The sequence below is a fragment of the Gymnogyps californianus genome, chromosome 14, assembly GCF_018139145.2.
Source record: "Gymnogyps californianus isolate 813 chromosome 14, ASM1813914v2, whole genome shotgun sequence".
Taxonomy (NCBI): Eukaryota; Metazoa; Chordata; class Aves; order Accipitriformes; family Cathartidae; genus Gymnogyps; species Gymnogyps californianus.
The window spans coordinates 17,479,917-17,505,816 of NC_059484.1; the positions used below are offsets into that span (position 1 = coordinate 17,479,917).

The 25,900-nt window shown below is 41.0% G+C and overlaps 1 protein-coding gene across 1 annotated transcript in view; it reads left to right on the forward strand.

Annotated features, from left to right (window-relative positions):
- Positions 1-25,900, forward strand: part of TRPC7 (transient receptor potential cation channel subfamily C member 7) — a 112,069-nt gene that overhangs the window by 84,860 nt on the left and 1,309 nt on the right. Inside the window, exons 5-11 of the mRNA XM_050905336.1 lie at positions 1,053-1,269; positions 6,689-6,922; positions 8,812-9,076; positions 15,442-15,637; positions 18,521-18,742; positions 21,741-21,821; positions 24,866-24,919. Coding sequence (XP_050761293.1) covers positions 1,053-1,269; positions 6,689-6,922; positions 8,812-9,076; positions 15,442-15,637; positions 18,521-18,742; positions 21,741-21,821; positions 24,866-24,919 — 1,269 coding nt within the window. The remainder of the gene's footprint in view (positions 1-1,052; positions 1,270-6,688; positions 6,923-8,811; positions 9,077-15,441; positions 15,638-18,520; positions 18,743-21,740; positions 21,822-24,865; positions 24,920-25,900) is intronic.

Here is a 25,900-nt window from a genome sequence, read left to right on the forward strand (position 1 = left end):
GGGCTCCTTTGAACAAAGCTGCTATTGGAGATAAGTAAGAAAACAAGGAATTTCCTTTTTCAGTCCTTTTTCATATTTCCTATGAAGTTTTATGATCAAGTCAGTAGATATTAAGAAAATTTTGAGGATACTTTGTTATCAAGGGAAATGAATCAATGAGTAATATACTGCAAAAAAAATCCCATTTGCTTTGAGGGGGTTTTGGAAAGGGCACATACAGGACGGCACTTCCATTGCTGTCTATTCTGGCCAAAACCACAGGCATCGGTCCTTGTGCTCCTAAAAATGCTTTTACTCTGAAATCTTTCTGGAGTAATGTTTTCTTAGATCACAGAAAATGTAAAATGAAAAGAGTGTTATTTAAATTAATTAACAAAGAAAGCTTTTCAAGAAGACTGGAACAAATATTAGCTATAGTGAAGAGATCTGCTGATCTGATTCTTGGCTTAATGTCTTGAAATAAATCCTTGTGTTCTGGGGAGTGAATCTCCAGCTTTTGTAGTAATTATGAGAGAAGACTATCATACCAAAGCATATTAAAAGCATTACTAAAGAATCTTTAAACGGAAGGCTATTTCCTACACGTCGTTAATGAACCAAGAATTCAGCGTTAATATAAGATTCAAATATATAACAATGATGTAAGGTTGAGAAGTGGGCCCATCATTAGGATTTATATTGACACACATGAGTACATTCATATGACATGTATACACACAAACATGCCTCTCATATAAATGTCCTGTGTCTTCATTTTCCACTTACCATACAGCCAAGACAATTAGAGATTATATGTGGGTATAAAGGAGCAATATAAGATACTGCCATGCATAGAAAATCATCCAAAGGACATAATTTGAACTGTAATGCATAATGTCTAGCAATAGCAAAGAACAACTTGAACAAATCTAAAGCCCATTTAGTTCGTGATCTATAATTCATTTCTGAATCCTTTTCACCTTGGGCAAATGGTTAAAAGTTTTATAGGAAAAAACTTCCAGGAGGTGGATAAGGGAAAAAAAATCTTATGTCTTGTGTATGTTTCATTGCAGTTGGGACGGACCCTCCGAAGTCCTTTCATGAAGTTTGTGGCACATGCGGTTTCTTTCACAATCTTCCTTGGACTGTTAGTAGTGAATGCTTCAGATCGGTTTGAAGGAGTAAAAAATCTCCCCAACGAGACCATCACGGATCATCCAAAACAAATATTTAGAGTAAAAACAACTCAGTTCTCATGGACAGAATTGCTGATCATGAAGTGGGTATTGGGTAAGCAAAACCAGAATGTCTACCAGTCCTCCAGGGAAATTCAACATGACTAGGAATAGCATGATAAACAGTGACAAGACAAAGGAAAAAAAACCCAAACCAAACAAAAAAACCCACCCCCAAAAAAACAAAAAAACCCACCATGAGCCTAAATTAGAGGTTGATGGCAGTATTTTAATTAAAACAGGATCGAAGAAGATCTTGGTGACTGCTTTTGAAAATAGTGAATGACGCTTAGCAAATTCTCACTTTCCTGATTTTCCACTTTCTATGGTGAATGCTATAGATGTTGTCTGTTTGCCTCTGTTGGTTTAATCATTGCTTCTTAAAGAAGGTAATATAGTCATAGAAACCTATAGCTTCACTGTAGGACATTGCTCCATCTAAAGTGAGCAGAAAGAAGTGTGTCCATTGGGACATGGGTGACCACCAGCCTGTTTTATTACCCTGCAATGAGATCCTATTATATTTCACTGAACCTCAGTTTCTTCATCTGCAAAATGGGTATATTGTTATTTACTTTTTTGTAATGTACTCTGAGATCTACTGATGAAAACTGCTAGGTAGATAAGAGTTGGATTTTATGAAATTCATAGTATGAAATTGTTACTGGTGAGAGGACAGCACAGCACTCAAATCTTTTAGAAGAAATTAAGTTATCCAACAATTATAAAGTAGGGATTTATGTGGATGAACCCCTCAAGTGTAAAAGTATGTCACGTGCACAAGCTAAACTTCCAGGGAGTTTTAGGCAAATTCAGATGTATTACTTTTCTTGTAGGCATAATTTATTCCTGGCAGGTCAGCTACCTTGAACCACTAATCTAAACAAGCTCAGAAGGATTTATTGGGAAATTGAACTTATCAACTCTGCAGAATCTTTGTCTACCTCTTCTGTATCTATTTTTACTCACCACCATGATTTTGATTCTTTTCTCGCAGCAAATAATTCCACTGTTCCATAAGTACTGATGGCATTAACCCCCCCTGAAAAATAGGATAGGACTGCTCTGTCTGATGACTTCCTGGCCACCATTTCTTTGTTCCCTGTCCCTGCAATAACCAGAATCCCATACAGGATATTAGGCTAGAAAATACTGAATAGATGCCAGACTGCATAGAGTAAGTCTGTAAGATATATTTTAAAAATTATATTAAAGCAGTTGGATGAGATGATTAGATTTTAGACTAGATATTCTTTTCTTATAGGCAGTAGGTATCTGTCAGCCTGGTGAGTTCCTGAGAGATGAAGAAGAAAACTTTTCATTTAAAGCAAAGGTTTTCACTTTTCTGGGAGAAGAAAGGTGATTCATTGTACAGACTTCTAAATATAATGAGATTTTCTAATGACTGCCTACATCAGCACTGACAATCTTCTCTGGCCATTTTACCTGTCTGCCTACATAAAGCTTCAGATAATGTTTCAGCAATACTAAGGTGAAAATTTGGTGCACGTGGCCTGCAGACAGCTGGCATGGGGGCTTGCGCACTTGTTGAGTCCCATATGTGACCCTGAACTTTAAGGACTGTAAAAGCACTAAGGGTGGCAGACTGCCCAGCCTTTTGGCGCAAAAATCTTATAGATATTATAAATATGTATATGTAAGTGGAAATATAACTAAATAAAAGTAAATGCTATAAATAAATATCACAGGTAAAGTTGCCAAGACATGCTTTTCCAAAGAGGCAAATGTAAGTAGACAGTAAGTATATGTTTAAGTATAATAAATCTAACTCTTGTGTACTAAATATACATAGCTATGTTTAATCCTACTCGGCAACACCTGCAGTTGCCATCCTCAGACTCAACAGTGTAGGTGTGCTACCTACATTTCGATTTGTAGTACAATCAAAAAGTGTAATTTTATTTATTCTTAGCTTGTAAATCCCTTCCTTCTGTTTCTGTTCTCTTTTCTCCTTCATACTGTGGCAGCAGTGATGAATGCTGATGACACATTATTTGTTCCAACCATAGCAGACCATTTTTCAGAAATTAGTTTACAAGTCCCTGATCTTGGTTCTTTTTTGGGGAGAAAATTGGCTGTCTGAGTTATCTGGCTGTCAACCATAAAATTATGATGCATTATTCAAGGATAATGTGATACATTAGCATAGCATAGTGCGGCCACAAGTGAGCACAACCTGTGATAGCAGTCCCTGCAATTAATCTTGCTGGAGATATGAAAATTGATCCATGTGTATATATTTTAAGCGAAAACTACCAGTAGGAGAATTTCAGACTGCAATTATGCAAAAAGATACCATTGCCATCTCCTGCTCCCAACTATTTGTAATGCAGGCAAGTAATGGAGCAAACCGAGCAGAAGCAATGACTTTCAGCCAGGCAAGCACTTCATCCTGCTCCAAAAATCCATAACAGAGGCTTTACTTTCCATTAGCCTGCACCTCTGAAATGGCTGTAGAGCACCTGGCTGTGGATCAGCCAGGTAGCGTTAGTAGCCCATTTAATATCGCCATGAACAGCCAGATAGCATTTTAGGTGGGAGAACACATTTTTCGTCTCACTCCTCTTTGTTATTCATGAGCATTCAAAGGCTGCAGATTATAAACCTGTTAGTGCAGAGAAATACCACGATGCTCTGAGAGGAAAACTTGCCCCTTCGTACGTGGGGCACGGCAATTTTGGCTCACGCATCTGTGGCTTATTTTATGCCTTGGCTACCTCTCCCCCTGTGGCCAGGTCTTCCCATCTCTTGCCTTCAAGTGAGGAAGGCTGGGATTTTCCTCATGAGCAATATGGACAAAAGTGTGCACTGCAAGCAGGGAGGTTTCATTTAGAGAGCAAAAATCCCCACTGCAAAAGCAGCCGAGGTAGCAGTTAAGCTCTGGGTAGACGCAATCAGAGCACAACTCTCTCTCTTAATCCAACAGCCTTTGGCAGATCCAGGAAAGCTCAAAGGCAGCTCTGCAACATCAGCTGCTCGTGATTTATGTACCAGGCCAGTGGATACAAAAATCTGACAAACTGTTCCTTTTTGTGCACAGGTGGTGAACAGCACTTCTTGCACACTTCCATTCTTCTTCCAGACGGGCTGTGCTTGTAGCTTGACTCTCCTTCCCCTGCTGAAACCAGAAATGCCTGTCAAAGTGACATTTCTGATTATCCCCGCTGTGGGAGAACAGGCACAAGAGACATGCAGAAGCCGGAGAGCAGAAGCTGCTCATATTCCACCTCTCTGTGCATCAAACTCAGGGAAACGACCTCTCCCAGAACCATTGGGGGCCTCAGAAACACCGTATTGAAAAGTAATCACATCCTGGCAAATCTGCTTTGCCTAGCTGCCTTCCCTTATTTCTTACACCCCGTCTTATGTCCCATCCCCTGAATTTAGCTGCTTTTTCTCTTCTCAGTATTTTTACTTAAGGAGAAGCTTTGAATTACTCTCTCACAATGTATACACAATTACCCAGCAGAACTGACTGAATAATTACTGTAACTTTTCTACTTGTCCTGAATAGACATTCTTCCTTATGCATGGGTAAAAAATGATTGCCACACAGTTGGCAAAAAGAACGATGTAAATTATAGGCCGATAGTGTGATACTCTCATGGAGTGATTCTAATTTTAGTCGGTCTACTCGGTTTTAGACATTTTTTACTTCATTAATCTGTGACTTAGGTATATTAAGTGACCAAGATTAGAAACAAATTTGGATGGGAGAGTTAATATTTAAACCAGAAAAGACATTTCTGTGCATCAGTGAACAAGTGCTTTGGTGGGCAATATTATCATGCGCGTGATATTTCCTGAAGTGCTTTAGTACCTTTATACGACATGCATCCGTAATGTGTAGGGCTAATGTCTCCTATCTGTCACTTCTGGGATACTTTTTTTAAGCTAGAAATGTTTCTTTAATATTTCATCCTTGCTCTGGGACAGTTCCTGAGAAACCAATTCTTCCACCTTCTCCTTTAGGCTATTTATCAGTAAAACTTACTCATGGTGAATGACGGCTTGGGATGAAGTTCCTGCTTTTACTCAGCCAAGCACCTGTGGACTCGAGGAGAAGAGCTGAGAGGTTCCTCTCCTGCCCTCCCTCTGGCTCTGCTCAGCACTCAGCAGACCTCAGGCTCTCTCCCAAGACAGATCTATACTGGGCATAACCTATATCAGGGTACGCTTCCAAGGACCTGCCCAGAGATTCCAGGGCTATGGAGGTCACAGGCTAGCTGTGCCTTGGCTGATGGTGGTATTGATAGCTTAGCTTTCCTTTTGCTCTCAAATCCTTCCCCATGCACAAGGACTGACAGCAGCAGCTCTTTATTCCTCCACCCTCCGGCTAGATTCACACTGACTTGTTTCCTTCCCTATAACCCAGCCTTCAACTGCACCTCTTGGGACACCATGTTCTTCCAGGAGTCTCTCAAGTAGCCAAGCAAATGCATTTACATGCCGCACCACGAGAGCTTCCAGCAAAGAGGATGAAGAAGAGTTCACAAGAAGGACAAGGTTGCAGGAGGCCACATGGAAATTGGCAGGCACTGCTCCTGCTTTAATCAATTTAAACATGAATTTTGCTGCTGCTATGGAAACAGGATTGGGTAGAGTGCAGGAAATATTTATCAGTGGGTTAAATATTCCAATATTTTAGCTATTCAGAAGTAAGATTTTGGCCCTGGAGCCCTGCTGTGATTGAAAGTTGAGCAAGTTGGTGATTCTGACCTGAGCTCTTGGCTCCAGTTTGTCCATTGAATTCACCTGTCCTCTCCAGCACTCCCCAGTAGAACATGAACCTGTAAGTCTATTGTCAGAAAGATCCTAAATTCAGGCTAAACTCAGTGTTTTCAAAGCGGTAGATCGGACTTTAATGTATGGAAATTCATTATTACTTAATACATAAAACTTTATGAAAAGTACTGCAAGGGAAGAACTTCTGTCTTACCTTTTCTCTAATCGTACTGTATTTACTCCTGGATCAGATTTTCTCTCGCAAAGATCTGTTTCCATTCTCAAAATGGGCCCACCCACCATTTTAGGGAAAGAGGAAAACATCAGCAGAGCAAGCAATACCATTTTCAGTGGCACAGTTTAGCGAGGAGATTTTGGGGACAAGAGAGGAAATCAACATTTTTTCCAAATAGGTCAGCAGTAGGATTTTCTAATGTCCAGTATTTCTGAACCGTACTTTCTCTGACATCACCAGAAATCTACTTTACCATTGACTCACATAGTGAAATTTTGAAATTTCTACCTCATACGCACAAAACGACATATAAGCTTAAAGTTTTTAGTAATTTTAAAAAAAAGACGACACGAACCATTCTCAAGAAATTCAGTTTAACTGAAGAGTTTTTTGCTTCAGCCTAGAAGCCACTGTTAGCCAGGAAACAGGTCTGTCTGAATACAAAAAGCACCTTCTGTGTTCGCCCGTTAAACATGCTCTGTCCTTTCCGCAGGCATGATATGGTCAGAGTGCAAGGAGATCTGGGAAGAGGGTCCACGCGAATATGTCATGCATCTCTGGAACCTGCTGGACTTTGGGATGCTGTCCATCTTCGTGGCATCGTTCACCGCCAGGTTCATGGCTTTTCTCAAAGCGACCGAAGCACAACAGTACGTAGATCAGTACGTTCAAGATGATGACCTCAATAATGTCACCCTTCCCCCTGAAGTTGCTTACTTTACTTATGGTAAGATGCTTTTTGCTGTATCTAATGCTTCCTGTTCTTTTAGGCTAATGTGTGGCAGTGCTGAAAGCAGCTTTCTTTTTGTGATATTTATGTAGTTTTTTTCTCATCAAATCAAATTATTCTTCTCAGATCTACCCATTCCAGCCATCTTCCTAAACAGTCAGAAAGGAATCGAGACCTGGGCCTCATTCAGCCTCTGATCTTGTGCTAAGGCTACATTTAGGTCAATCAGATCCTGACAAAACAGCTTGAGCAACAAATAATCAGGAACTGGGAGTGAGCAGAATATAATTTAAATTACAGATGAATGAACCTGCTTGGTTTTCCAAATGTGAGAGGGGGGACACGTGTGAACAAACATAGGATCTAGAGCTGCATTTCTAACTGTTGGTGCACTCTGCACCTCTGTTACATCCGACACCCATGTAATGGAAATACAAACACCAATTACGCCCATAAGCTGCTGCTCCTCCAAGAGAAAAACTTTATTTTTGGAGAGCCTATATCATCTATAAGTGCTAACATTTGGAAATGCAGGCAGTAGCATAGCCTTGGCAACATTATTTTTGATGGCTGAAACCGTTTTTCTTTGATATTCACAAATGAATAGAGCTTTGCACCCCAGTGTGGGGACTGGATTCATTGCATGCCTCTGCAAGCTTTAGATGCAGCCCTGAGCAAAATCCACAGAGGGGCTGCAGGAGCTGGGCACAAAGGAGCGCCATTTGCTCCCTAGGGTTGTAAGATAGTTATTCTAGCAATGTGCTTGGGCTGGAGAGGAAGATCTGGGGCAGCAGACTTCATCCACTGTAGACGTGCACCATGCGGCACCAGAGACACGTGCCCTGACCCCGCACCAGGGTGCACAGCCACCGGCTCGCTGGCGGGTCCGTGAGCTGGTCACACCGGCTCAGCCTCTTGCTTGGTGTGTCCCCTCTGAAGGTACGCTTCCCTCTCCCTGCCCAGGCAAGCAAGAGGCCTCTGAGGTGATGTTGTGGTTTTCCTCTCTCTGGTTTGCCACTGACCCATTTAAAGTGAGTTCATGATACAAAGGTGCAAAGGGTCCAGAACAGAATGTGGCAACCAGATCCTGTGAATTCCTCCATCTGCTGCTTTTCCTTTGGTTCAGATTACTGCAAATAATGCCTAAGTTTACTTCTGTGTCCTTAAAGATGTCATGTTTTAGCTCTGAGCTTCATCAAGAAGCTCAGTTGATGCAAGGACATCTATAAGCTATATTAATATAAATGTTCAAATTTTCAGTAGATTAAATAAATGATGCATATCTGGTATCAACAAGAAGCTTTTTAAAGTAAAAATGTTAGAGTGACTAGGCTGCAAGCATTGGTTTTAATTTAAAGATAACATGAAAATGATACACTTCATGGTTACATCTGCTTTATCCAAACAAATCCTAACTTTCTTATCTAATGGTAAGGATAGAGATCTCAGTCTCTCTCACGCTTCCTTTCCAAATATTGACACAGTGCCATGTATCCAAATCTATAGCCAAACTCCACTGCATTGATGTTTTGGTTCTCCATCTCAAGGGCTTCAAATGGAAAAGGCACAGCACAGCTGATGTTCAACTAGGAAATGGAAAATATCAAATTTGTTTAAAGCCATGCTATTTATTTGCTGTGTGACTTTGGTAAATCCCAGTGACTTGCTCGTTTCTCCCCTTTACCATGTGAAAAATACAACTAATTCTTCTCACCCATATTTGTACAGCATGCTGTGGACTTCAGTGATCAGTTGTTCCAAACCTTTTTTTTTTCTTTCACTCCTGGCCAAAACCAAGATTCAGTCTTGAAAAGGGGTCATTTATCATCATAACTTCCATCTAACACTTTTTGTTACTAATACCTAGTGTACATGTATTGTTTTAGCCAGGAACAAGTGGCTTCCCTCGGATCCTCAGATCATTTCAGAAGGACTGTATGCAATAGCTGTGGTACTCAGCTTCTCCCGCATTGCTTACATTCTTCCAGCCAACGAAAGCTTCGGCCCCCTGCAGATCTCTTTGGGGAGGACTGTGAAGGATATCTTCAAGTTCATGGTCATCTTCATCATGGTGTTCCTGGCCTTCATGATTGGAATGTTCAACCTTTACTCTTACTACCTTGGTGCAAAATACAACCCCGCGTTTACAACGTGAGTACCTATGGAAAAGCAGCTGCTCTTGCAGGGCTCAATCCATTCTGGTCCATTGCTGCTGCAAGGTCTGCTCAGACAGTTTTTACTCCAGCTGTGTAGGGAAGTCCTATCCAGACTTTGCCTGGGAAACTTGTACCACAGCCTCCAGCCCTGGTAGCCAGCTCAAGGCCTAAATGTAGGGAAACGTGTAGTTCAGAAATGGTTATTTCTGGAAATCAGAATAACAGATCAGGAAAATATTTTGTGAGATGTTCAGTTTAATGAGTCCAGAGAAGCAGTGGAGAAGAGGTTAGACCTAAGATTATTGTTCTTAAAACTGCAAGCCAAAATGTGTGTAAAATTAGGGAGGATTTTTCTTATGTGAGGTCTGTTTTAGGATACCACCTGAGCGCAGCTGGGATTATTAGGTGCACATCTGCAAAGCCAGCTGCTAGTCGTGATGCTCAAAATAGCAAAACAATCCAGGATGCCGAGCTGTGTTTCTTAAATCCTGGCTGGGTACTTTTCAGCAGAGGCCGTGTGAAAGCTGCACAGAGCATCACACCAGGTGACTGGCCCCGCAAGGCAGTGGGTCTGCCTGGGTCATGCTCACCTGCCAGCGCTCGCTGGGTGGCCACACAGCCCTGCGGAGCTGGCTGTGCCAGAGGCCCTGTCTCCACCTTGTCAGGGATGTCGGGAAGAGAAAGAGGTTGGCAAACGCTTCTGGAATGAGGTTCAGACTGAGGTTGCTTTTGAAAAGGGAAAGCCTACAACCATTCGGAGGTAGCACAAAATGCAACCTTGATTCTCTGGGACCCCGGGAAGCCAAGCCCCAGCCTTGGGGGTGGACAGCTGAGGTCTTGAAGGAGCTGTCAGAGGAGGGGACATCCTGGTGCCCTGCTGTGTCTGAGGGATGTGTCCCATGCATCCACAGGAAAGCCTCCTCCCTTGCACTGTGATGTGGCACCAGCATAGCACCCTGGCGGTCAGCTTTGTGTCTCACAAAACCGACATGACTTGCCTTAGGGACACAGTGGGGACTTTCTGTCCCACACACCCATCTGTGAGGGAAGAGGAAAGCCTGGTGTAATGTTTTCCCATTGCTATGATCTGACTTCCAGGCAACCACGCCACACTTGTAATGCCTGAGCCCATGGCATTTACCAGATGCAGAGCAGACAGCAGCTGGCATTTGATGTGTCATTTCTCTAACGTGTCACATGGAGAGCTGGGGGCTCAGCTCGTATCTCCTCTAGGAGAAATGACCTTTTCAGCATCATTTCTGTCCTGTGAGTGGCTGTTTCCTTCCAAATGCATGGGAGCCAGTTTTACCACACCACCCTCTTGTGCTACATGTATCTTGTAACATAATGTTTACTTTCTCTAATTGAGCCAAATATGCCTTCTAGACCTCTCCTGTTACCTCAGGATACATTTTAATGGAAGGATTTATGAGGCGAGATGCAATTATATTTATCTGTGCTCAGTAGTAAGGTAGAAGAAAATTCAGTGTGTGGGATGTGACTTGCTTCTTATTTGAAGAGCAGATGCCCTTGAAGCACAAGACTTAATGAGAACTTGAGTCGATACCATCCTTGATTGCCTGGTGACACAGTAACCCTCAGTTATGGTATCCCCCAGGCACGTCGCTAGAGCACGTCACTGACAAATTCCAGTTGCTGATGCAATGCCGTGCAGTAACTCTCTCATTAGCACTCATTACCTAAGTGGATCTTCCAGTAGTTACTATCTTTTGGTGGAAATAATGAGCAAACATTGACTAAAATGATGACTGCTCACTGGAGTAAAGATTGCTCAAATGCCCGAGGGATGTTTGAATTGGGGAGAGTCTTGTCAAAAGGCAGTGCTCTTCCTCCTTAACTTCAGCCTGGTGACTACTTATCCTGGAGGCACTTCATGATGTTATGAACCAAATTTCCCATGAGCATAAATTTTCCTTTTAAGAATTTAAGAATTTGGAAGAGATTTAAAATGGACTTACTTCTGATTATTTAAACACACAGGAGTGTCAAATGATGATCAGTGAAAATGAACCCTTTCATCATATGAAACAAAGAGAATAGATTAACATTCATCCCAAAAATCCTTCTCAGACATCTCATTCAACAAGCTAGAAACCCTGAGGTATGCAGTCTCAAACAATTTTAATAAGCTAATGACAAGGTTATATTGACAGATGGGCAGCTACCAGCTCTAGCAATGTTTCCGTCTCTATTTTTTGTGAGCTGCCTGTGGGCCTTGCTGAAGGTGGCGTGCTCCTGCTGCCATTAACTTATTCATGAAAAGAAGGAAGATTTCAGTATTAGAGCTGAATAAGGAACTCAATTGTTCATTCACTGAAAATTCACTGGGGCAAAGAAGAATAACACTTACTTTGGTGTCCTCATAATCATTCTGTGACTTCAGAGATGTCACTGAATGCATTTCCTGGCGGGAGTGTTTGTGAATTCTAATAAGGATGGGTGAAATTTTACAGAAAGCAAGTTTTATGCTCAGAAATGTGTCTATTCGACTATGGGACCTGATTCTCAGAGATCACTTGGCTAGTTATGACAGAAAAAGACCGATTGGATTTGTACGCTAATTGATTGTGGCCAGTTTCAAAGGGCATTGAATTGACAGCTCACTGGATAGCCTCAGTGAGAAACCTTAGACAGCTACTCACTGAAATAACTTCAAAATACACATTTAAGAAAACCACAGCTTCCTAGGACGGTACATAGGCAGAAAAAAGAGTGTACATTTGTCCAGATAACACTCGGAGGGAATTGCTTGCTTAGTTCTAATGACAATAATCAGTGAATGTTTGATGTAACTTAGCTTTCACCTTCCCTTGCTATTGCACTTTTGAAATCACGTGCTCAGTTTTGCGTGTGTTGCCATCTACAGAGCAAGCACATAGCACCCCAGTGGCCTCTGAAACGAGTTACCATGCAAAGTTTCTGTCATTTCTTCTATTTTAATGTTCTGGATGCAAAGGAAATAAAGATGCAGTGGACTTTACTTCACACAGTTAAATACAGAGATTATTTAGGTAACCGTGGTATACTTTCAAAAATTTTTTGAAGTCCTTCAGTACTGAAAAGTAGACCATTTCCACGACAGTTGCAACCGACTCCAGCTATGTTTATCTGTTTATTGCATACTGTGTACAGAACACAGCTCTTGAAACAGCCTGTAATTAAGAACATGCTATGCAAACAAAATCAAAATGGAGGCAAGACTGATTGCGTTCCTCTTGCTTTCCGCATCACAAATCAGGCTGAAGGCTACAACGCGAGGTTTTCTCTCTCCCTCTCTCCAAAGGGAAATGTGATTCACTGTTCAGTGCCAATGTTACTTCAGGGCTTGAAGGCTTTTTTCTTCTCATTTTGCTTTGTCAAAATGTGATATTTTTGTAGACTATATTGACTGTATTGCTTTTTTGGCAGTGTTACATCTCAACCAATCAATTTAAGGAAATAACTCAGTCAGAAAGGAGGCCTTAAGCTTTCTTAAAGAGGAGGACACAAGATTGACATGAAATCATAGCCTTGCCATGATCTTTTTTGATGAACAGCACACTGCTGTACAAAAGCGAGGAAAATCTGCAACTAGGTGATTGCCTATGGTCTGTTTTCTTCCTTGATGCAAAATCTTTGTTTAACTTTTACAAGACTATGTGTATAGAAACAAAAAAATCTCTCTGCTCTCTCCTCACTGCAACAATCGGCTCTACCACGGTAGAGAGAGCGTGCAGGTACCCATCTCCACAAGGAGCATCAGTCAATCTGCCACTGCCAGATCCTCCCGCTGCCAGGAGCTGTCAGTCTGGGCAGGACTCCTGACTTCCTCCGTTCCTTCATTTGTCTGCCTTTGAGAAGGATAAAACACCCACTGACCTTGCAGGAAGGGGGTAAATTGCTTAGCTGGCAACGATGAGACACATCAGCATCTTGGAATCTTTGAAACTTGGCTCCAAATATCCTTGTCTCGTGTTTTAGTGAGATGTTCTCAAAAAAAACCCTAAATGATGTTCCCTGTGACCTGTGCCAAATCTCGTGCAATTTGGCAGTAATCTAAAAGGGAGAAGGAAAGAGCTGCCCAGCCTTTTTGGAGGGTAGGGATGGACTAGTACAAGGTCTCCTTAAAATGTTTCCTCTATGAGAGGGAGACCTGCGTCTGCCTGGAGGCATTGCTAAGAACTGTTTCGGGGTGCTATAGGTCAGGTCCACCTCTCATACCACCTTTCCAGTCCCACCACCACGGGCACTGGTCCCCCGCCTGACCCTGGGAATAAGGACTATGGACATTTGCACTGGAGCCTGGCACCCTGGCCCTTGCCTGCCTCCTCGACAGTGCTCAGGGCGGTCAGGGCCGCTCGCAGTCCTTAATTAACTTTTGAAGGAGAATCTGACGTGACTCCAGCACAAAGGTTAATGCTTAAGCTGTGGAAAAGGAGCAGAGTTGACAAGTTGTATTAAAATCTGCCGGCAGGGTGGAAAACTAAGGGAACTTTTCCAAATTAAAAAAGGAAGGTTAACAGGAGGGTGCAGCTGGGATCAAGGCTGGGGGTTATGGTTTTTATTAGTTTGATGAGTGACTTAGGTGGTGGGTTTCAAAGCTAGAGATTTCTGGTGTTACATGTGTTCTTTAACTGGAAAGTACAACAATTCTAGAATAAGCACTGGCCAGATTGCTGCCGTAAAAGTGAAGGGTATCTGACACATTAACGCCAGCTACCTTTTGCTGCAGATGAGGACAGGAGACAAGAGCAGAGTGTTACAGGAGAGGAAATGTTCAGCAAGTGGAAAAGTGATGGCACTTGCTTGCAGCGCAGTCATAGCTCATCCCACAAATGTAACTTTGCATGGTGTCCCAGCCTCATGTAAAGCAGCACGGGGGAGTCAACATGGTATCAGTGACTCTGAGTATCATGGAGACTCAATAGAAAGCCATATTTTAAATGAAGTTGTGCAACTTCTGTTTGAAACACCACTCAAGGTTACTCTCCACAAGTCAAAGTAGTTATACTGACTGAGAATAAAACCTAAATATTTACTACTACTTGTAAATGGAATATGGAATACCGTAAGTTATGATGGGAGAGAAATACCAGTTTTCTGAGGCAGAAAGGAATTGCCCAGTGCTCTGCACTAGCCTTTCAAAGTGTTGAAATTAATTTATTTTGCTTTTTTGCGTGGTGTAACTGATAGTGGAGTTGATGTAAAACTTATTGTTCCCTTAGGATATGTTGTAATTTGTGGCTATGATCTGTTTTTATGAACAGATTTAGCAGGATTAGGCTGCCACCGTAGTAAAAAACATTTCATCAAGATAATTTGTAAATGGCATTGTTTTCTTAGAAGGCATTTACCTCCTGGCAGGCAGGGAGAGAGGGGAGGTAAGTAAACTGTTAACATGCTAAGGATTGTTCAGTGAAGGCAAAATTGTTTCTAGATTAAAAATTAAGCAAACTGCTTCCAAAATGTACCAGCGTCCCTCCTCCTCCTCCTTTCCTTCCTTTTCAGCTGTGGCTGCTCCCCTTCTGCCTGTTACGGCTTTGACTCCTCTGAATCAGACTCTTCTTTTGACCTGTCAGTCCGGCCGCGTCCTTTCCAGCCCCACTTCTCTTTGTCGTTGCTTATTCCCTTCTTTTTTTCCTGTCTTTCAATCTTTTTATTTTCCTCTGGTTCCTTTCTACTTTCAAGCAAGGGTAATAACAATATCAAAATGCCTCTCTGCAACACCTTCTACCACTCCTTAATTTCAAATTTTTGCTACAAATGCTTGAGTATCATCTGACTTGTTTTCAGTCCCAAAGCAGGATGGGAAGAAAATCAAACTATGGGCTGACTATATTTGCACTGTGTGCTCGTTATATTAATGCCACTAATCAGAACTTTTCAGTCACTCCTCCTGGGTAAAAAGTAATGCTTCTCTTCTGCCCTGGAAACCACATATAAGGAGCTCAAACTAGGTTCCTTCTTCCCTTTCCCAGATAACCTCTGCCTGTCTTCTCTGGATGAGAAAAGGGTGAGTGAGTAGAAGAAAAAAGCCCTGCACAAAAAGTTTCAAACTGCAAGTGGCCCATTGAGAAGTCCTTAATAGGGACACAAAATCCAAGTGATAAATAATGCACCTGAGAAGAACAGATGGAGCAAATAAGGGGACACTGTAACTTTATAGCATTAATCAGAAATCACATTTCTTTATCAAATCAGGAAATATGATTTGCCACGTCCCTGGGTGATGGGTAATGGCTTACAATGACTGTGCCAAGGCATCATATTTATATTGGTGGATTGCCACTTTTATTATTAGCATTTGTCCTGGCTAACCTGGTGTCAACTCTATAAAGTGATTGTTTGCTTTATTTTTAGGGTAGAAGAAAGTTTTAAAACCTTATTCTGGTCAATATTTGGCTTATCTGAAGTGATATCTGTGGTGCTGAAGTACGATCATAAATTCATTGAGAATATTGGATATGTACTCTATGGAGTATATAACGTGACTATGGTGGTGGTGCTGCTTAATATGCTAATAGCCATGATCAACAACTCCTATCAGGAAATTGAGGTAAGATAAAAAATTAGATTACAAACTCAGTGTACTTAATTTTCACTATGTACATAATTATCACTAATAATGAAAATGTTAAAAAACCAAGGAAGCTGTAGCTTATTCTGCATGCAAGATGAGAGTGCTGTTGAAACACACATCTTTGTTACACTTTGTAAGAGTTAAGGCTGTGTCTGTCCTTCCCAAATTAGGATTGAATTAATAATTAACAATGAATCATGTCTAGACCAACTTCAACTTCCTTGTTTTTAATGACTATCTGTGAGTAAACCCAATTTCCTTCACATGTATTTAATGAAAGCAGTTTGTGATATTTTTTAGGCCCTGTGTCGGTTATGATAATTTATCCATGTGTGTACCTTTAGCTGCATTGTTTGCTTATGATAGATCAAGTAATGTTTCATCTGGCTTTTTGCCCTGTTCTCTACTGGTTACATGCCCAAGCCCATCTAGGGCTGAAACTCGTGTATGCATATTTAAAAAATCCATATTTTCCAAATACTAGGCATACAACCTTGATACGGATTTTTTTGAGGAGTGTTTAGGTCTGCAAAATGTAACTGCATGGACATTCACAAAAAGCAACTTTTAAAGGATATGAACACAGCTGTCAAGGAATATGAATAGGTTTCTGCAGAAAGGCGTTTGCAGGGTTTACCCAGCCTTGTTCGGTAGTATTGCTATTAGCAGACTGGATTTGCTAAATGCTTTGGACATGAACTACTCCCTGCTAATGTAAATAAAAGCAGAAAAAAAAATTATTTGGATAATGTTAATGCTGAGTCACCTCTTTTTTCTGATTTGTTAAATGTCAAGTTTCTGTAGTTGGGTTTGTATTATTTGTTCTAATCTCCCCTCAGAAGCTGACACTGCAAAAGGCCAGAGCTGAAAATATTTTCTCACTGTAATTTCTGATTCATCCGTGTACTGTAGTGCAAATATAACTCTATCTTGCGCATTCTGTAACTAAGTCTAAATGTCAGAGAGACCTTACATATGTTCTCTGCCCCAGAAGCTTTCCTGCATGCAGAAGGCAGAGTCATTTCCCCAAACGTTTCTAATCACTTAAGATCAAGCGTCTTCCCGAGTCCTCTTCTACTGAAACAAGATTTACTTCTGAAGGGGTCTCAGCCTCTTACTGCATTTTCTAGTTTATTGTAGTAGGTAGAGATGCTCTTGAAAGTTTCTGAAGAAAAATCTCTAAAAATACCTGAATAGGTGGCCTATATTAATTTTCTAGTCTAAACTTTGTGATGAACATTTTCCTGGAAATATACTTTATCATTCTTCTTGATTGCGTGGAAATTTTCAAAACTTTGTTAAAGAATGCTTGTAACTATCAGCAAGCAAAACAAGTGTGAGCTATTTGGCCCAGATCCTCCTACTTGAGGACTGGGAAAAACTGGTAAATCTCATACTAGTTCCTTTCAATCCTCAGTAGCAGGGAGATTGAAGGCAGTCATCCTACCGACTGCAAAGTCCCTTTTGCCAATGTGTTTATCTGACAACAGCAATGTCAGTAACGACAGAGGACGGTCATTACTTAGGCATTAAATTCCATTATGGTCAGTGGGGACATGTTTTACTGTTAGGTGGAGTGACAAGACCATATTCTCATGCTTTCCATTGAACATGTCTCTTCAGCTACTTCTGTTTTTCTTCTGTTTATGCCTCAAATATTAGTGCTTCCTGCCAACTTTGCATTTATGGAAAGAAAAAATCCTTTTGCCAGCCAGAAACCAGAACTACTGCCATCAGTAGCTTCTCAATTGCTGAACAGAAAAGCATTAAAACTGTTCACAGGTGATTTCTACTGTAATTCAGCTTAAGGCTTCTGTGAGGTACAACCCCAAACAATGAGAAGACCAAACAGCAGAAGTGAATGCGGCTCCATTGACAAAGACACGTTGCTGTAACTGTGACAGAATTAATCTCAGTCGTGTTATGCTAGTTTTTGACTGGGTTTCAGAGGTACAGGGTAATCAGAGGTTATTAATTTCAGCAGAACACAGACGTACATGAGTACGGGGTGTTGGCAGACCCATGCTTCTATTGATGCTGCTGACCTCCATATAAACCACAATGAAAACAGCTGTAGAGCAGCTGTATCTCATCCTTTCTTTTGCCTGATAAATGGTCCTGATACACGGCCCAGACCATCCTCCTATACAAATGCCAAGCAGATCCATAAAGCATGTGCTAACCTTGCCCTTGTACTTGGAAGTGATCCTGGCCCACCTTGACAGTTCATAACGGAGATTCACAGGCACCGAGTGATGGACTTTTTCTCCACCTTCATCCACTGAGGTGAATAGTAAGAGAATTAAGGTGTATTGATCTAGGGATACATGATGGTGAATGCAAACAGGATCCATGAGGAAATCAGCTAATGATAGAAGAAATCAGCGACCTAGCTTCTTCTATGGGGGATTCCTGGCAAATGCAGTGATAACAGTTAGCTGGCAGTTAGATAGCATTGCAGTTAATCAGAGACAGTCTTTGCTGTTGTTGTGCACATAACAGCTTCTTCTGCTTTCCATGACTCTGTATATGTTCTGACACATTCTTTTATCAGCATAGCACAAGCACCAGATTGTTACTGAAAGACAACCCCTTTAATATCCAAGGAAATAGGAATAGTTGGAGGACTTACTTACACTCTCTGTTTACCCATTGCTTTGTTCGGATTTTCCTTATTTTGAGATTACCACAGAGAAGCCTACAAAGACACGTTGTGTGCAGGGGTCTTGGTTTGGCAAACAGAAATCTGATTCTAGTTAAATCCTACCTGTATGTTTGTCCTTCTCATAGCTAAATTCCTTCCTATTTACTAATTATGCATTTGTGTGTTGGGTTTTTTTTTTCTCTTCCCTTCCCAAGGAGGATGCAGATGTGGAGTGGAAGTTTGCACGTGCCAAGCTCTGGCTATCCTACTTTGACGAAGGAAGGACTTTACCTGCTCCTTTTAATCTAGTGCCAAGCCCTAAATCATTTTATTATCTCATACTGAGAATAAAAATGTGCCTCATAAAACTCTGCAAATCTAAGGCCAAAAACTGTGAAAATGATCTTGAGATGGGGATGCTGAATTCCAAACAACGGGTATGTTGTATCTTCACTTTTCACCTTCTTTGTAGAAAGGATTCACACCAGAAACCTTCTGGAGGGGGTTGCACGGTACACATGCAACTATCAGGGACAGCACAGCCTCTTACTCAGCCTCCTCATTGCATGTTACTTGTATGACATTGCACCTAGAGGGTCCTCCCAGACTTGTGGCCTCATTATACTAGGCACTGTCTGGACACCAGGAAAAGAGCGACTTCTATAAAAGCAGGCACTTTTACAAGGGAGTTTCCCAAGGCCAAATAAGCAAGGTCAAAGAGGAAGGGCAGAAGCAGAGGCACAAATAGGATCCCAGCTTGTCTGACTCCTCATCTACCCAGCAGGCCTTTATGCCTTTTCAAAACATCCACCTTCCTTTAAGTGATTTCCAAATTAATTTTACTGTCATTACAACATTTACTGCCATTCCAGGTTTGGGAACAAGTTTCCAAGCAGTGCTTAATAACACCTCCTAGATACCTAAAGCTGTAATTAACAATCTCTCTACTTATATCTGCCTAGTGGTGTGTAGCCACTAATGGGTAGATCTTGCCTCAGCCACCACTGCTTTGGTCATGTGAAATAGAAATTTGCTTTGGAAATACTGACCACACAGCGGCACGCTTTCCTCAGCACTGGTGAGTGTCTGCATGACAAAGCAAGAGAGATGCAAGAGTATGGTTAGCATCCAGACCCTTCCCAACAGAATTAGCTTTGCTCCCCCTTGGGAAAATGCCAGAGAAATTAGAGAAAATTATGTTGCTCATAGAAATTATCTGCAACACAGTGCAGAGCGTCACTGGGATGAAGTGTTCCTCGCACATAAATTTATAACAAACACAATCCCACTCACAGGGCAAGTCCATCTGATTTACACTGGAGAAGAAAACACCCAAAACATTCACAGGAACTCAGCCACAGCCGCTTGGCTGCTGTCATCAAATTCAGAGGATTCAAAGACGCGAGGAGGCAGCTTTGCTTAAAAGTGTCCTGGCCTTTATTTAATTTTCTCAGCTCAAGCTGGGTTTGAAAGAAGAGACCACCAGGGAACCCATTCCTGGGGGAAAAGAAAAGCCCTCTGAAATGTGTTGTCTCTTATTTCTTACAGTCACTACATGTGAGAGGCCGGTGTGGCTCCTTGGCAGGCTGGCCAGCCTTTCTAGGGCAGGTTGCTAGTCCCTCAGCCTGCTCTCAGACCCATCCATCCAGGCTTTAAAACCCTGACTGTGTGGCACTGCACAGGAGAGGGAAGAATTGGGTGACACCGGGACTCTCCAACTGATATATGTAGGCAGCCAGCCCCTGGTTTTAAGCTTGCAAAAGGGAAGAGGTGTAATAAGAGAGACCGAGGAGAAGGAAAGGAAGGTTGGAGGAGTCTTTGCAGAGTTTGCCTTTGTAATGTGCAGCCTGCTTTTGGGCTTTGTCTGGATCTCTTGGCTCTCCTTGAAGGAGCAAACAGCTGAGCGATACAACTCATGCTGAACCATCCGGCTCCAGGCAAAACCCATGGCCTTGAGGGAGATCATGCTCCCATGAATTTAAAAGAGAACTGCTCAGGTCTGATGTTCATTCAGTCTCTGCCAGAGACTAAATTGAAGGGAGAAGTATATCCATGGAGTCTACTCCATGTTATCAATTAACTTAACTGCCCAACACGGTGAGCGTTGCCAAGATAGACAAGCATTTGGGGGCATTTTACTCTATAAATTCGTTTAACACTACTATTGATTACTGAAAGACCCACTGGAACAGTGGAGTCTTGAAATAAAAGAAAAGTTTGTCCTTTAATTATCTCAAATAATGATTAAAAAAGATAATATTTTTAAAACATTATTTGAATCTAACCACACAAAGCTTGCTTTGTTTGAAATTTAATTTCTGCTTCAAAGTATAAACCAAAGTAACAACATTTTCTCTAAGCCCCTCCTTCCCCGAGCCACATGAGTTAAAGTGTCTGGCTTGCCCTTTTTCGTGGAACTCATGCAAAATTCATAGTTTCCATGGCTTTGACATAAACAATTAAGAGTATCGGTCATTTCTTGCTTGCCTGTTGATTTTGTTCACAGATCATCTTCAAAACAGTCTCTGTAACAGCATGGCACACCTGACGAGTGAGAAATGAAAAAAATAATTACATGATTACTTCAGACTTTTAGTCTAATCATTATCAGCATCCTGATTTAAAAAAAAAAAAAAAAATCACCTATTTCTCAGGATCTCTGGTCCAGTCAGGGAAGAAAAACCCTTAACCAGGGCTTTCCCTGTACATACATTTGCATATAGGTTCCGAGGCCTATGATATGTATTGGCTCCTTTGGATCTATGATATGAATTAATTCCTTTGAATAAGTGATTTTTTTTTCATTAGGACTTGAACCAAAACGTTCAGAGGTGGATAACAGAGTCAAAGAAATCTGTTACAAATATTGTGTGTAGTCTTCAGAAAAGTCTCCTTGGAAGCTTCTGGAGTACAAAATCAGTAGCTGTGATGTCCTCTGATAAAAAATACTGCTCTATCTAAAAAAAAATGCATATTTTTGGTGAGCTAAAAAAGTAGCAAATGGTACTGCTGTTTTAAAAGGACTGATGAAAATCTATTCTGTTTCAGAATTTGTTTTTGTACCACATCAACTTGTTCTCTTTAAACACAAGTATTTATCTTTCTTCCTTTCTTAAATTGTGTTCTAAATTGATAATCACCAGTCTATTTTAGATTAACGTATTTTGTGCCTCTTAACACCTTCTTGTCTAAAACTTGTGTGAGAATACCATTTTTGTCTAGACAATTTAGAATCCAATTTTTTTTCAGTAATTTGTGGGTTTTGACCCTTTTCTGTCTTTGAAAAGTTTACTTTTTTAGATCTGAATGTGCTGGCTTTTATTGTACTCATACATCGAACCATTTCCTACTGTTTTTATAAAGCTCTGTTTAGTTTGGGGCTGTCTGGGTATGAGAAGCTATCATTGATTTAATTATGATGTTTTATAATTTCAGAAAGTTCGTTTTCACTCTAGCACTCGAAATACAGAAAATTTTTCTGGGAAGAACGCTTATAACAAGCCCACAAGATATCAGGTAATCACAGCATGAAAGCAAGAGCCAGGGAAGAGATCTGTCAGTGAACAGCTCTGACCTGCAAGGGTCATATTTGCTTTCTTTCAGTTGATGCCATCCTGTGACATGCCAGGCTGTGGCTTAGCACGGGCATGGGACTGGGCTGGGGCACTTCAGGACAAAAGCAGCCTGCCACCCATGGAAATACACATGATGTTAGCGTTTGTCATGCTAATTAATTCCACTCAAGGGTATTTAATTTAATACAAGAAATATCATTCAAGCTTTAATCCTCCAGTCTTGCACTGACAGCGTTTCATTTGTCATGACATAGAGTCACCTCTCCAGCCTTTGCATTAACATTGGCACATGCTTTCTCTGGCAGTGACTTGTCCTACCGAGCTAAACCTGCAATGTGGTATGGTTCAAAAATACCCGGGGCTGCAGCGGTGGCACGGGCTACCCCAGCCATCACAGGAACTAGCAAAACTGTCTGTCTTAGCTGGAGCGTTCGTGCCAGCTGATGTATTATTTCTTGTGCAAACATCTGTAGTAGGGTAACACAATAAGCAAACTGTGCCCCACAGGATTTTTTCCTTATTTTTTAATATAAGGTGAAAAGGAATCTGACAGCAAGTCTGAAGGAACTGACATTAAAGAGAGTTGAGGGAAGTAATAGTTAAGTTGGATAACATGTGCAATGGCAATTCTAGAAGTGGTTCGTCTTGTGTTGGTACAGCATCCAGCACAATGGGCTCCTAGGCTGTACAGCAGACCAGTAATAAATTTCTACTGGTTTTAAAAGTTGTTCAGGCTTTTGTGCCAGGATAGGAAGAGTATCTAAAAAGCTAAGTTAGAAATGGGATACGTTCACTCTGCCTTCTGGAGTTAGTTGACTTGATATCATCAAAGGCAAAGGGAAGAGATAATTGTGTCCCACTCGAAATGGCATTTCAGCATTTCTGACATTTTCCTGTCCATTCAAACCCACAGGTAACAGTAAGATGTGTCAGCCTCTGCTGGACTTGTTCTCTTCCTGTAGCTATTATTTCTAAATGAGACTGTCTAATATTTGTGGTAAATTAGACGCTTATTTCCAAGGTTGAAAAAGCCAAAGGTGGCTGTGAAAAATAGATAGAAAAAGATAACTACCTGTTATTTTGCTTTAATAATGCTCCTACTAGGTTTGTCTTCAAATGATCTTAGAAAGTTTCAGTTGATGCAGGAAGAAATTGCCCAGATAATATAAGGACAGTGTAATAGTCTTGATTATCTAAATATAAAGAAGAACAAACAGTTTGACAATCTGGCCAGCAAGCTTTCTTCTACAACTGGGAAAACCTTTGAAGCAGTAGCTTCTTGCTGAACTGTTTTCTTTAGTGGTATTTATCAAGTGATGTATCTGCAGTCTGTGTACTTGGACTACATACAGACAGTGGTCTTGAGGGATAAGAAAAATACACAGAACCTAAACATGCAATAATTTGAAAAGTAGGAAGAACAAGACAACACACAGCTGCTGTGATCTGGGAATAAACTAGTCCAGGCAAAATGATACCTTTATCAAACCCTCTTGAGCTGAGACTTTAAGACGGAGCATTGCTAAAATGCTGTGCTAAGCTCACAAGTTTTCCTCACTTTCAGCACTTCAGTCTGTCATGCTATCATGTCTCTATCGACAAAACTCAGGAAAGGATTTGTCAGGAAAAAAATAGAAGGAATAGTTTGTACTTCTAAAGGCTCAGAAGTATATTTCTTTGCTCTTCAGAGAAACAAAATAGCAAAGAGGTGAGAAATGAGCAAATTCCTTCACTCACTTCACTCTCAAGCTCTTCTACTGCCTGACTGATAACATGTGCATTTGAGATCACCAGGTTCGAGATCTGATGCCCCAGTGAGCAGTTGTCCCCTCTGATCACTGCTGACTTCCGTCTGATTTTGACCAGGGACATGAAGGTGCAAAGCATTTCCTCCTATTAGCGCTGCCCCGGGACCTCCCGCACTCATGTCACAGGACATCTGCAGTGTCCACAAACACAGCATCAAGAAGAAACTTGTGAATTAAATAGCAGTATTGAGGTCTGTAACAATGTGATCTTCAACAGTGCATATAAGTGAAGTCCAGAATAAAACACTATAAATAGCAAAGTGGGAAGACATCATGGCCTCCACATTAAAGACAAGGAACTGAGGTCCAGCAGGATTTATCAGACCCAAAAAGCCTATGGCTGAACCAGAAATTGAGCCCCAAATATCATGAGTCCAACTTCAGTGCCTTGGCCACAAATTTGTCCTTTTCTTCTCATTTCGCTCTGTGCTAGAAGCCATAGAAGGTGTTCAGATAGCTGATGGCAAATGCAGAGCTTGAAGGTTGTGCCAATAAATACATAAAAAAGATTGAATTCAGTTCAGAGTTATAATTTACAAATGCCTGACCTGTTCCTAGAACCTATTCTTTTAAGACCATTTTAACACCAACACTCAGTAGTTGAGTGTTGCATAGTATAAAAGATCTCTAAAACCTGAAGAATTTCAATTAACTTTTAGAGAATAGGGGAACAGTACTTTATAGAAATCAGATGTATTTGAATTGTTTCAAGTTTAGCATTCATTACCAAGAGGCTGTCTGTAAGTTTTGTTCAGCATTTCCCTGCAGTAACCAGGATTATTTTGCCAAGAGGCTATTTCATTCATTGTAGCTAAAAGGAGCAGCACTGGGGAGAAGGGGAGAAGCAAGGCTTAGAAGCCACACTGCAATATTGAGGGAAAAATTAATTACTTTCCTAAAGCTATTGGCAGAAATCTCTACTAAGTGGCTAAGTAGATTCTTGTTAAAAAGTGGTCACATTTTTAATATTTAGTTTCTGTAGACAAATCTGACTACAACATGTATTTGATAGACTAGGCTGCCTTAAGCTGGTGACTTCTATCACACATAGATAGTCTGTGGTTTAGTCTCGTTTTAGTCTAAATTTTCTCTGTCGTCTGTTCTGAAAAAATCATTTCTTTTTGGATCCAAGATTTCCCTACTTTCCCCAAACATTACTTCATTTATGTCTTCTCAGGTGACAACCCTACCTCCCTCTGGATTCTACTACCTTGGCCATCTTCAACACACCGTACGTGCGCTGTGCCTCATCTCTGTTGCCTTAATGACTCACCTGCTTAGCCAGATGCCTCTTTGATACAAGGACAGTCTTAGACATCCCATATTCCATGACTGCATGACATCATACACAAATGACTGGATCCTTTTTTGATGTTCACATGCCTTTTGCACTGCTATAATCCGTATTTGGCTACTAAGAAAAAAGAGCAGGTGTACTGATTTCTTAATTCATATTTCATGCTCTTTGCAGCGTTTTTCAGTGATGTTCAAAGCAGAGACATGTGATTGCTCTGTGAGTAAGTGAGCCCATGCTGGGAGAGGCTTTTCCCTTAACAGTGGCCATCTGGTCAATGACAGACATTTGTGCATCTGTTCTTGGATGCTCACTGAGCTCTCCTCTGTTTGCAGAGGATGCACCTAAATCATTGTCTCTGATAGAGCAACCCTTTTATGTTTATCATAGTTGAGATTTTTTGTCCCCATTGATGAGTGTCTTTTCTGTAGTGAAGAACTGGCAATGACGCAGGCCTTCAGCTGTAACCCAGTGTGTAGCCCAAGACTGCCAAAGTTACTTTCCTTCTAGATAAATGTAACTTACGCATTTTTGGAACAATATCACATTGCAAGCTCATATCCATAGCCATCTTCTACTATTTCCATATACGCTGTTCCTTACTAACAATCATCTCCCATTTTATAAGTCTACATGGCTCTATTTTTTTCCCTGTGCATGTCCCTTAAAATCTGCCATTTCCCTAAGAAACTTCTCTCACTTAAGCCAAATTCTCCACTGCTGTTCAAACTCTCTTTTCTCTGTCCTTCACTAAATTTCTCTCCTAAAACCCCAATTGCAAAGCAAACAGAGTCTTTCTGTTAACCTTGGGTCAGATGTTTAGTTCATCATCATGAGTGAGTTTGCTAACATCATTAATTAACCACTTATTTCTTCCTGTAAAGTATTTTTTATTAATACATTAAACAGTAACATGCT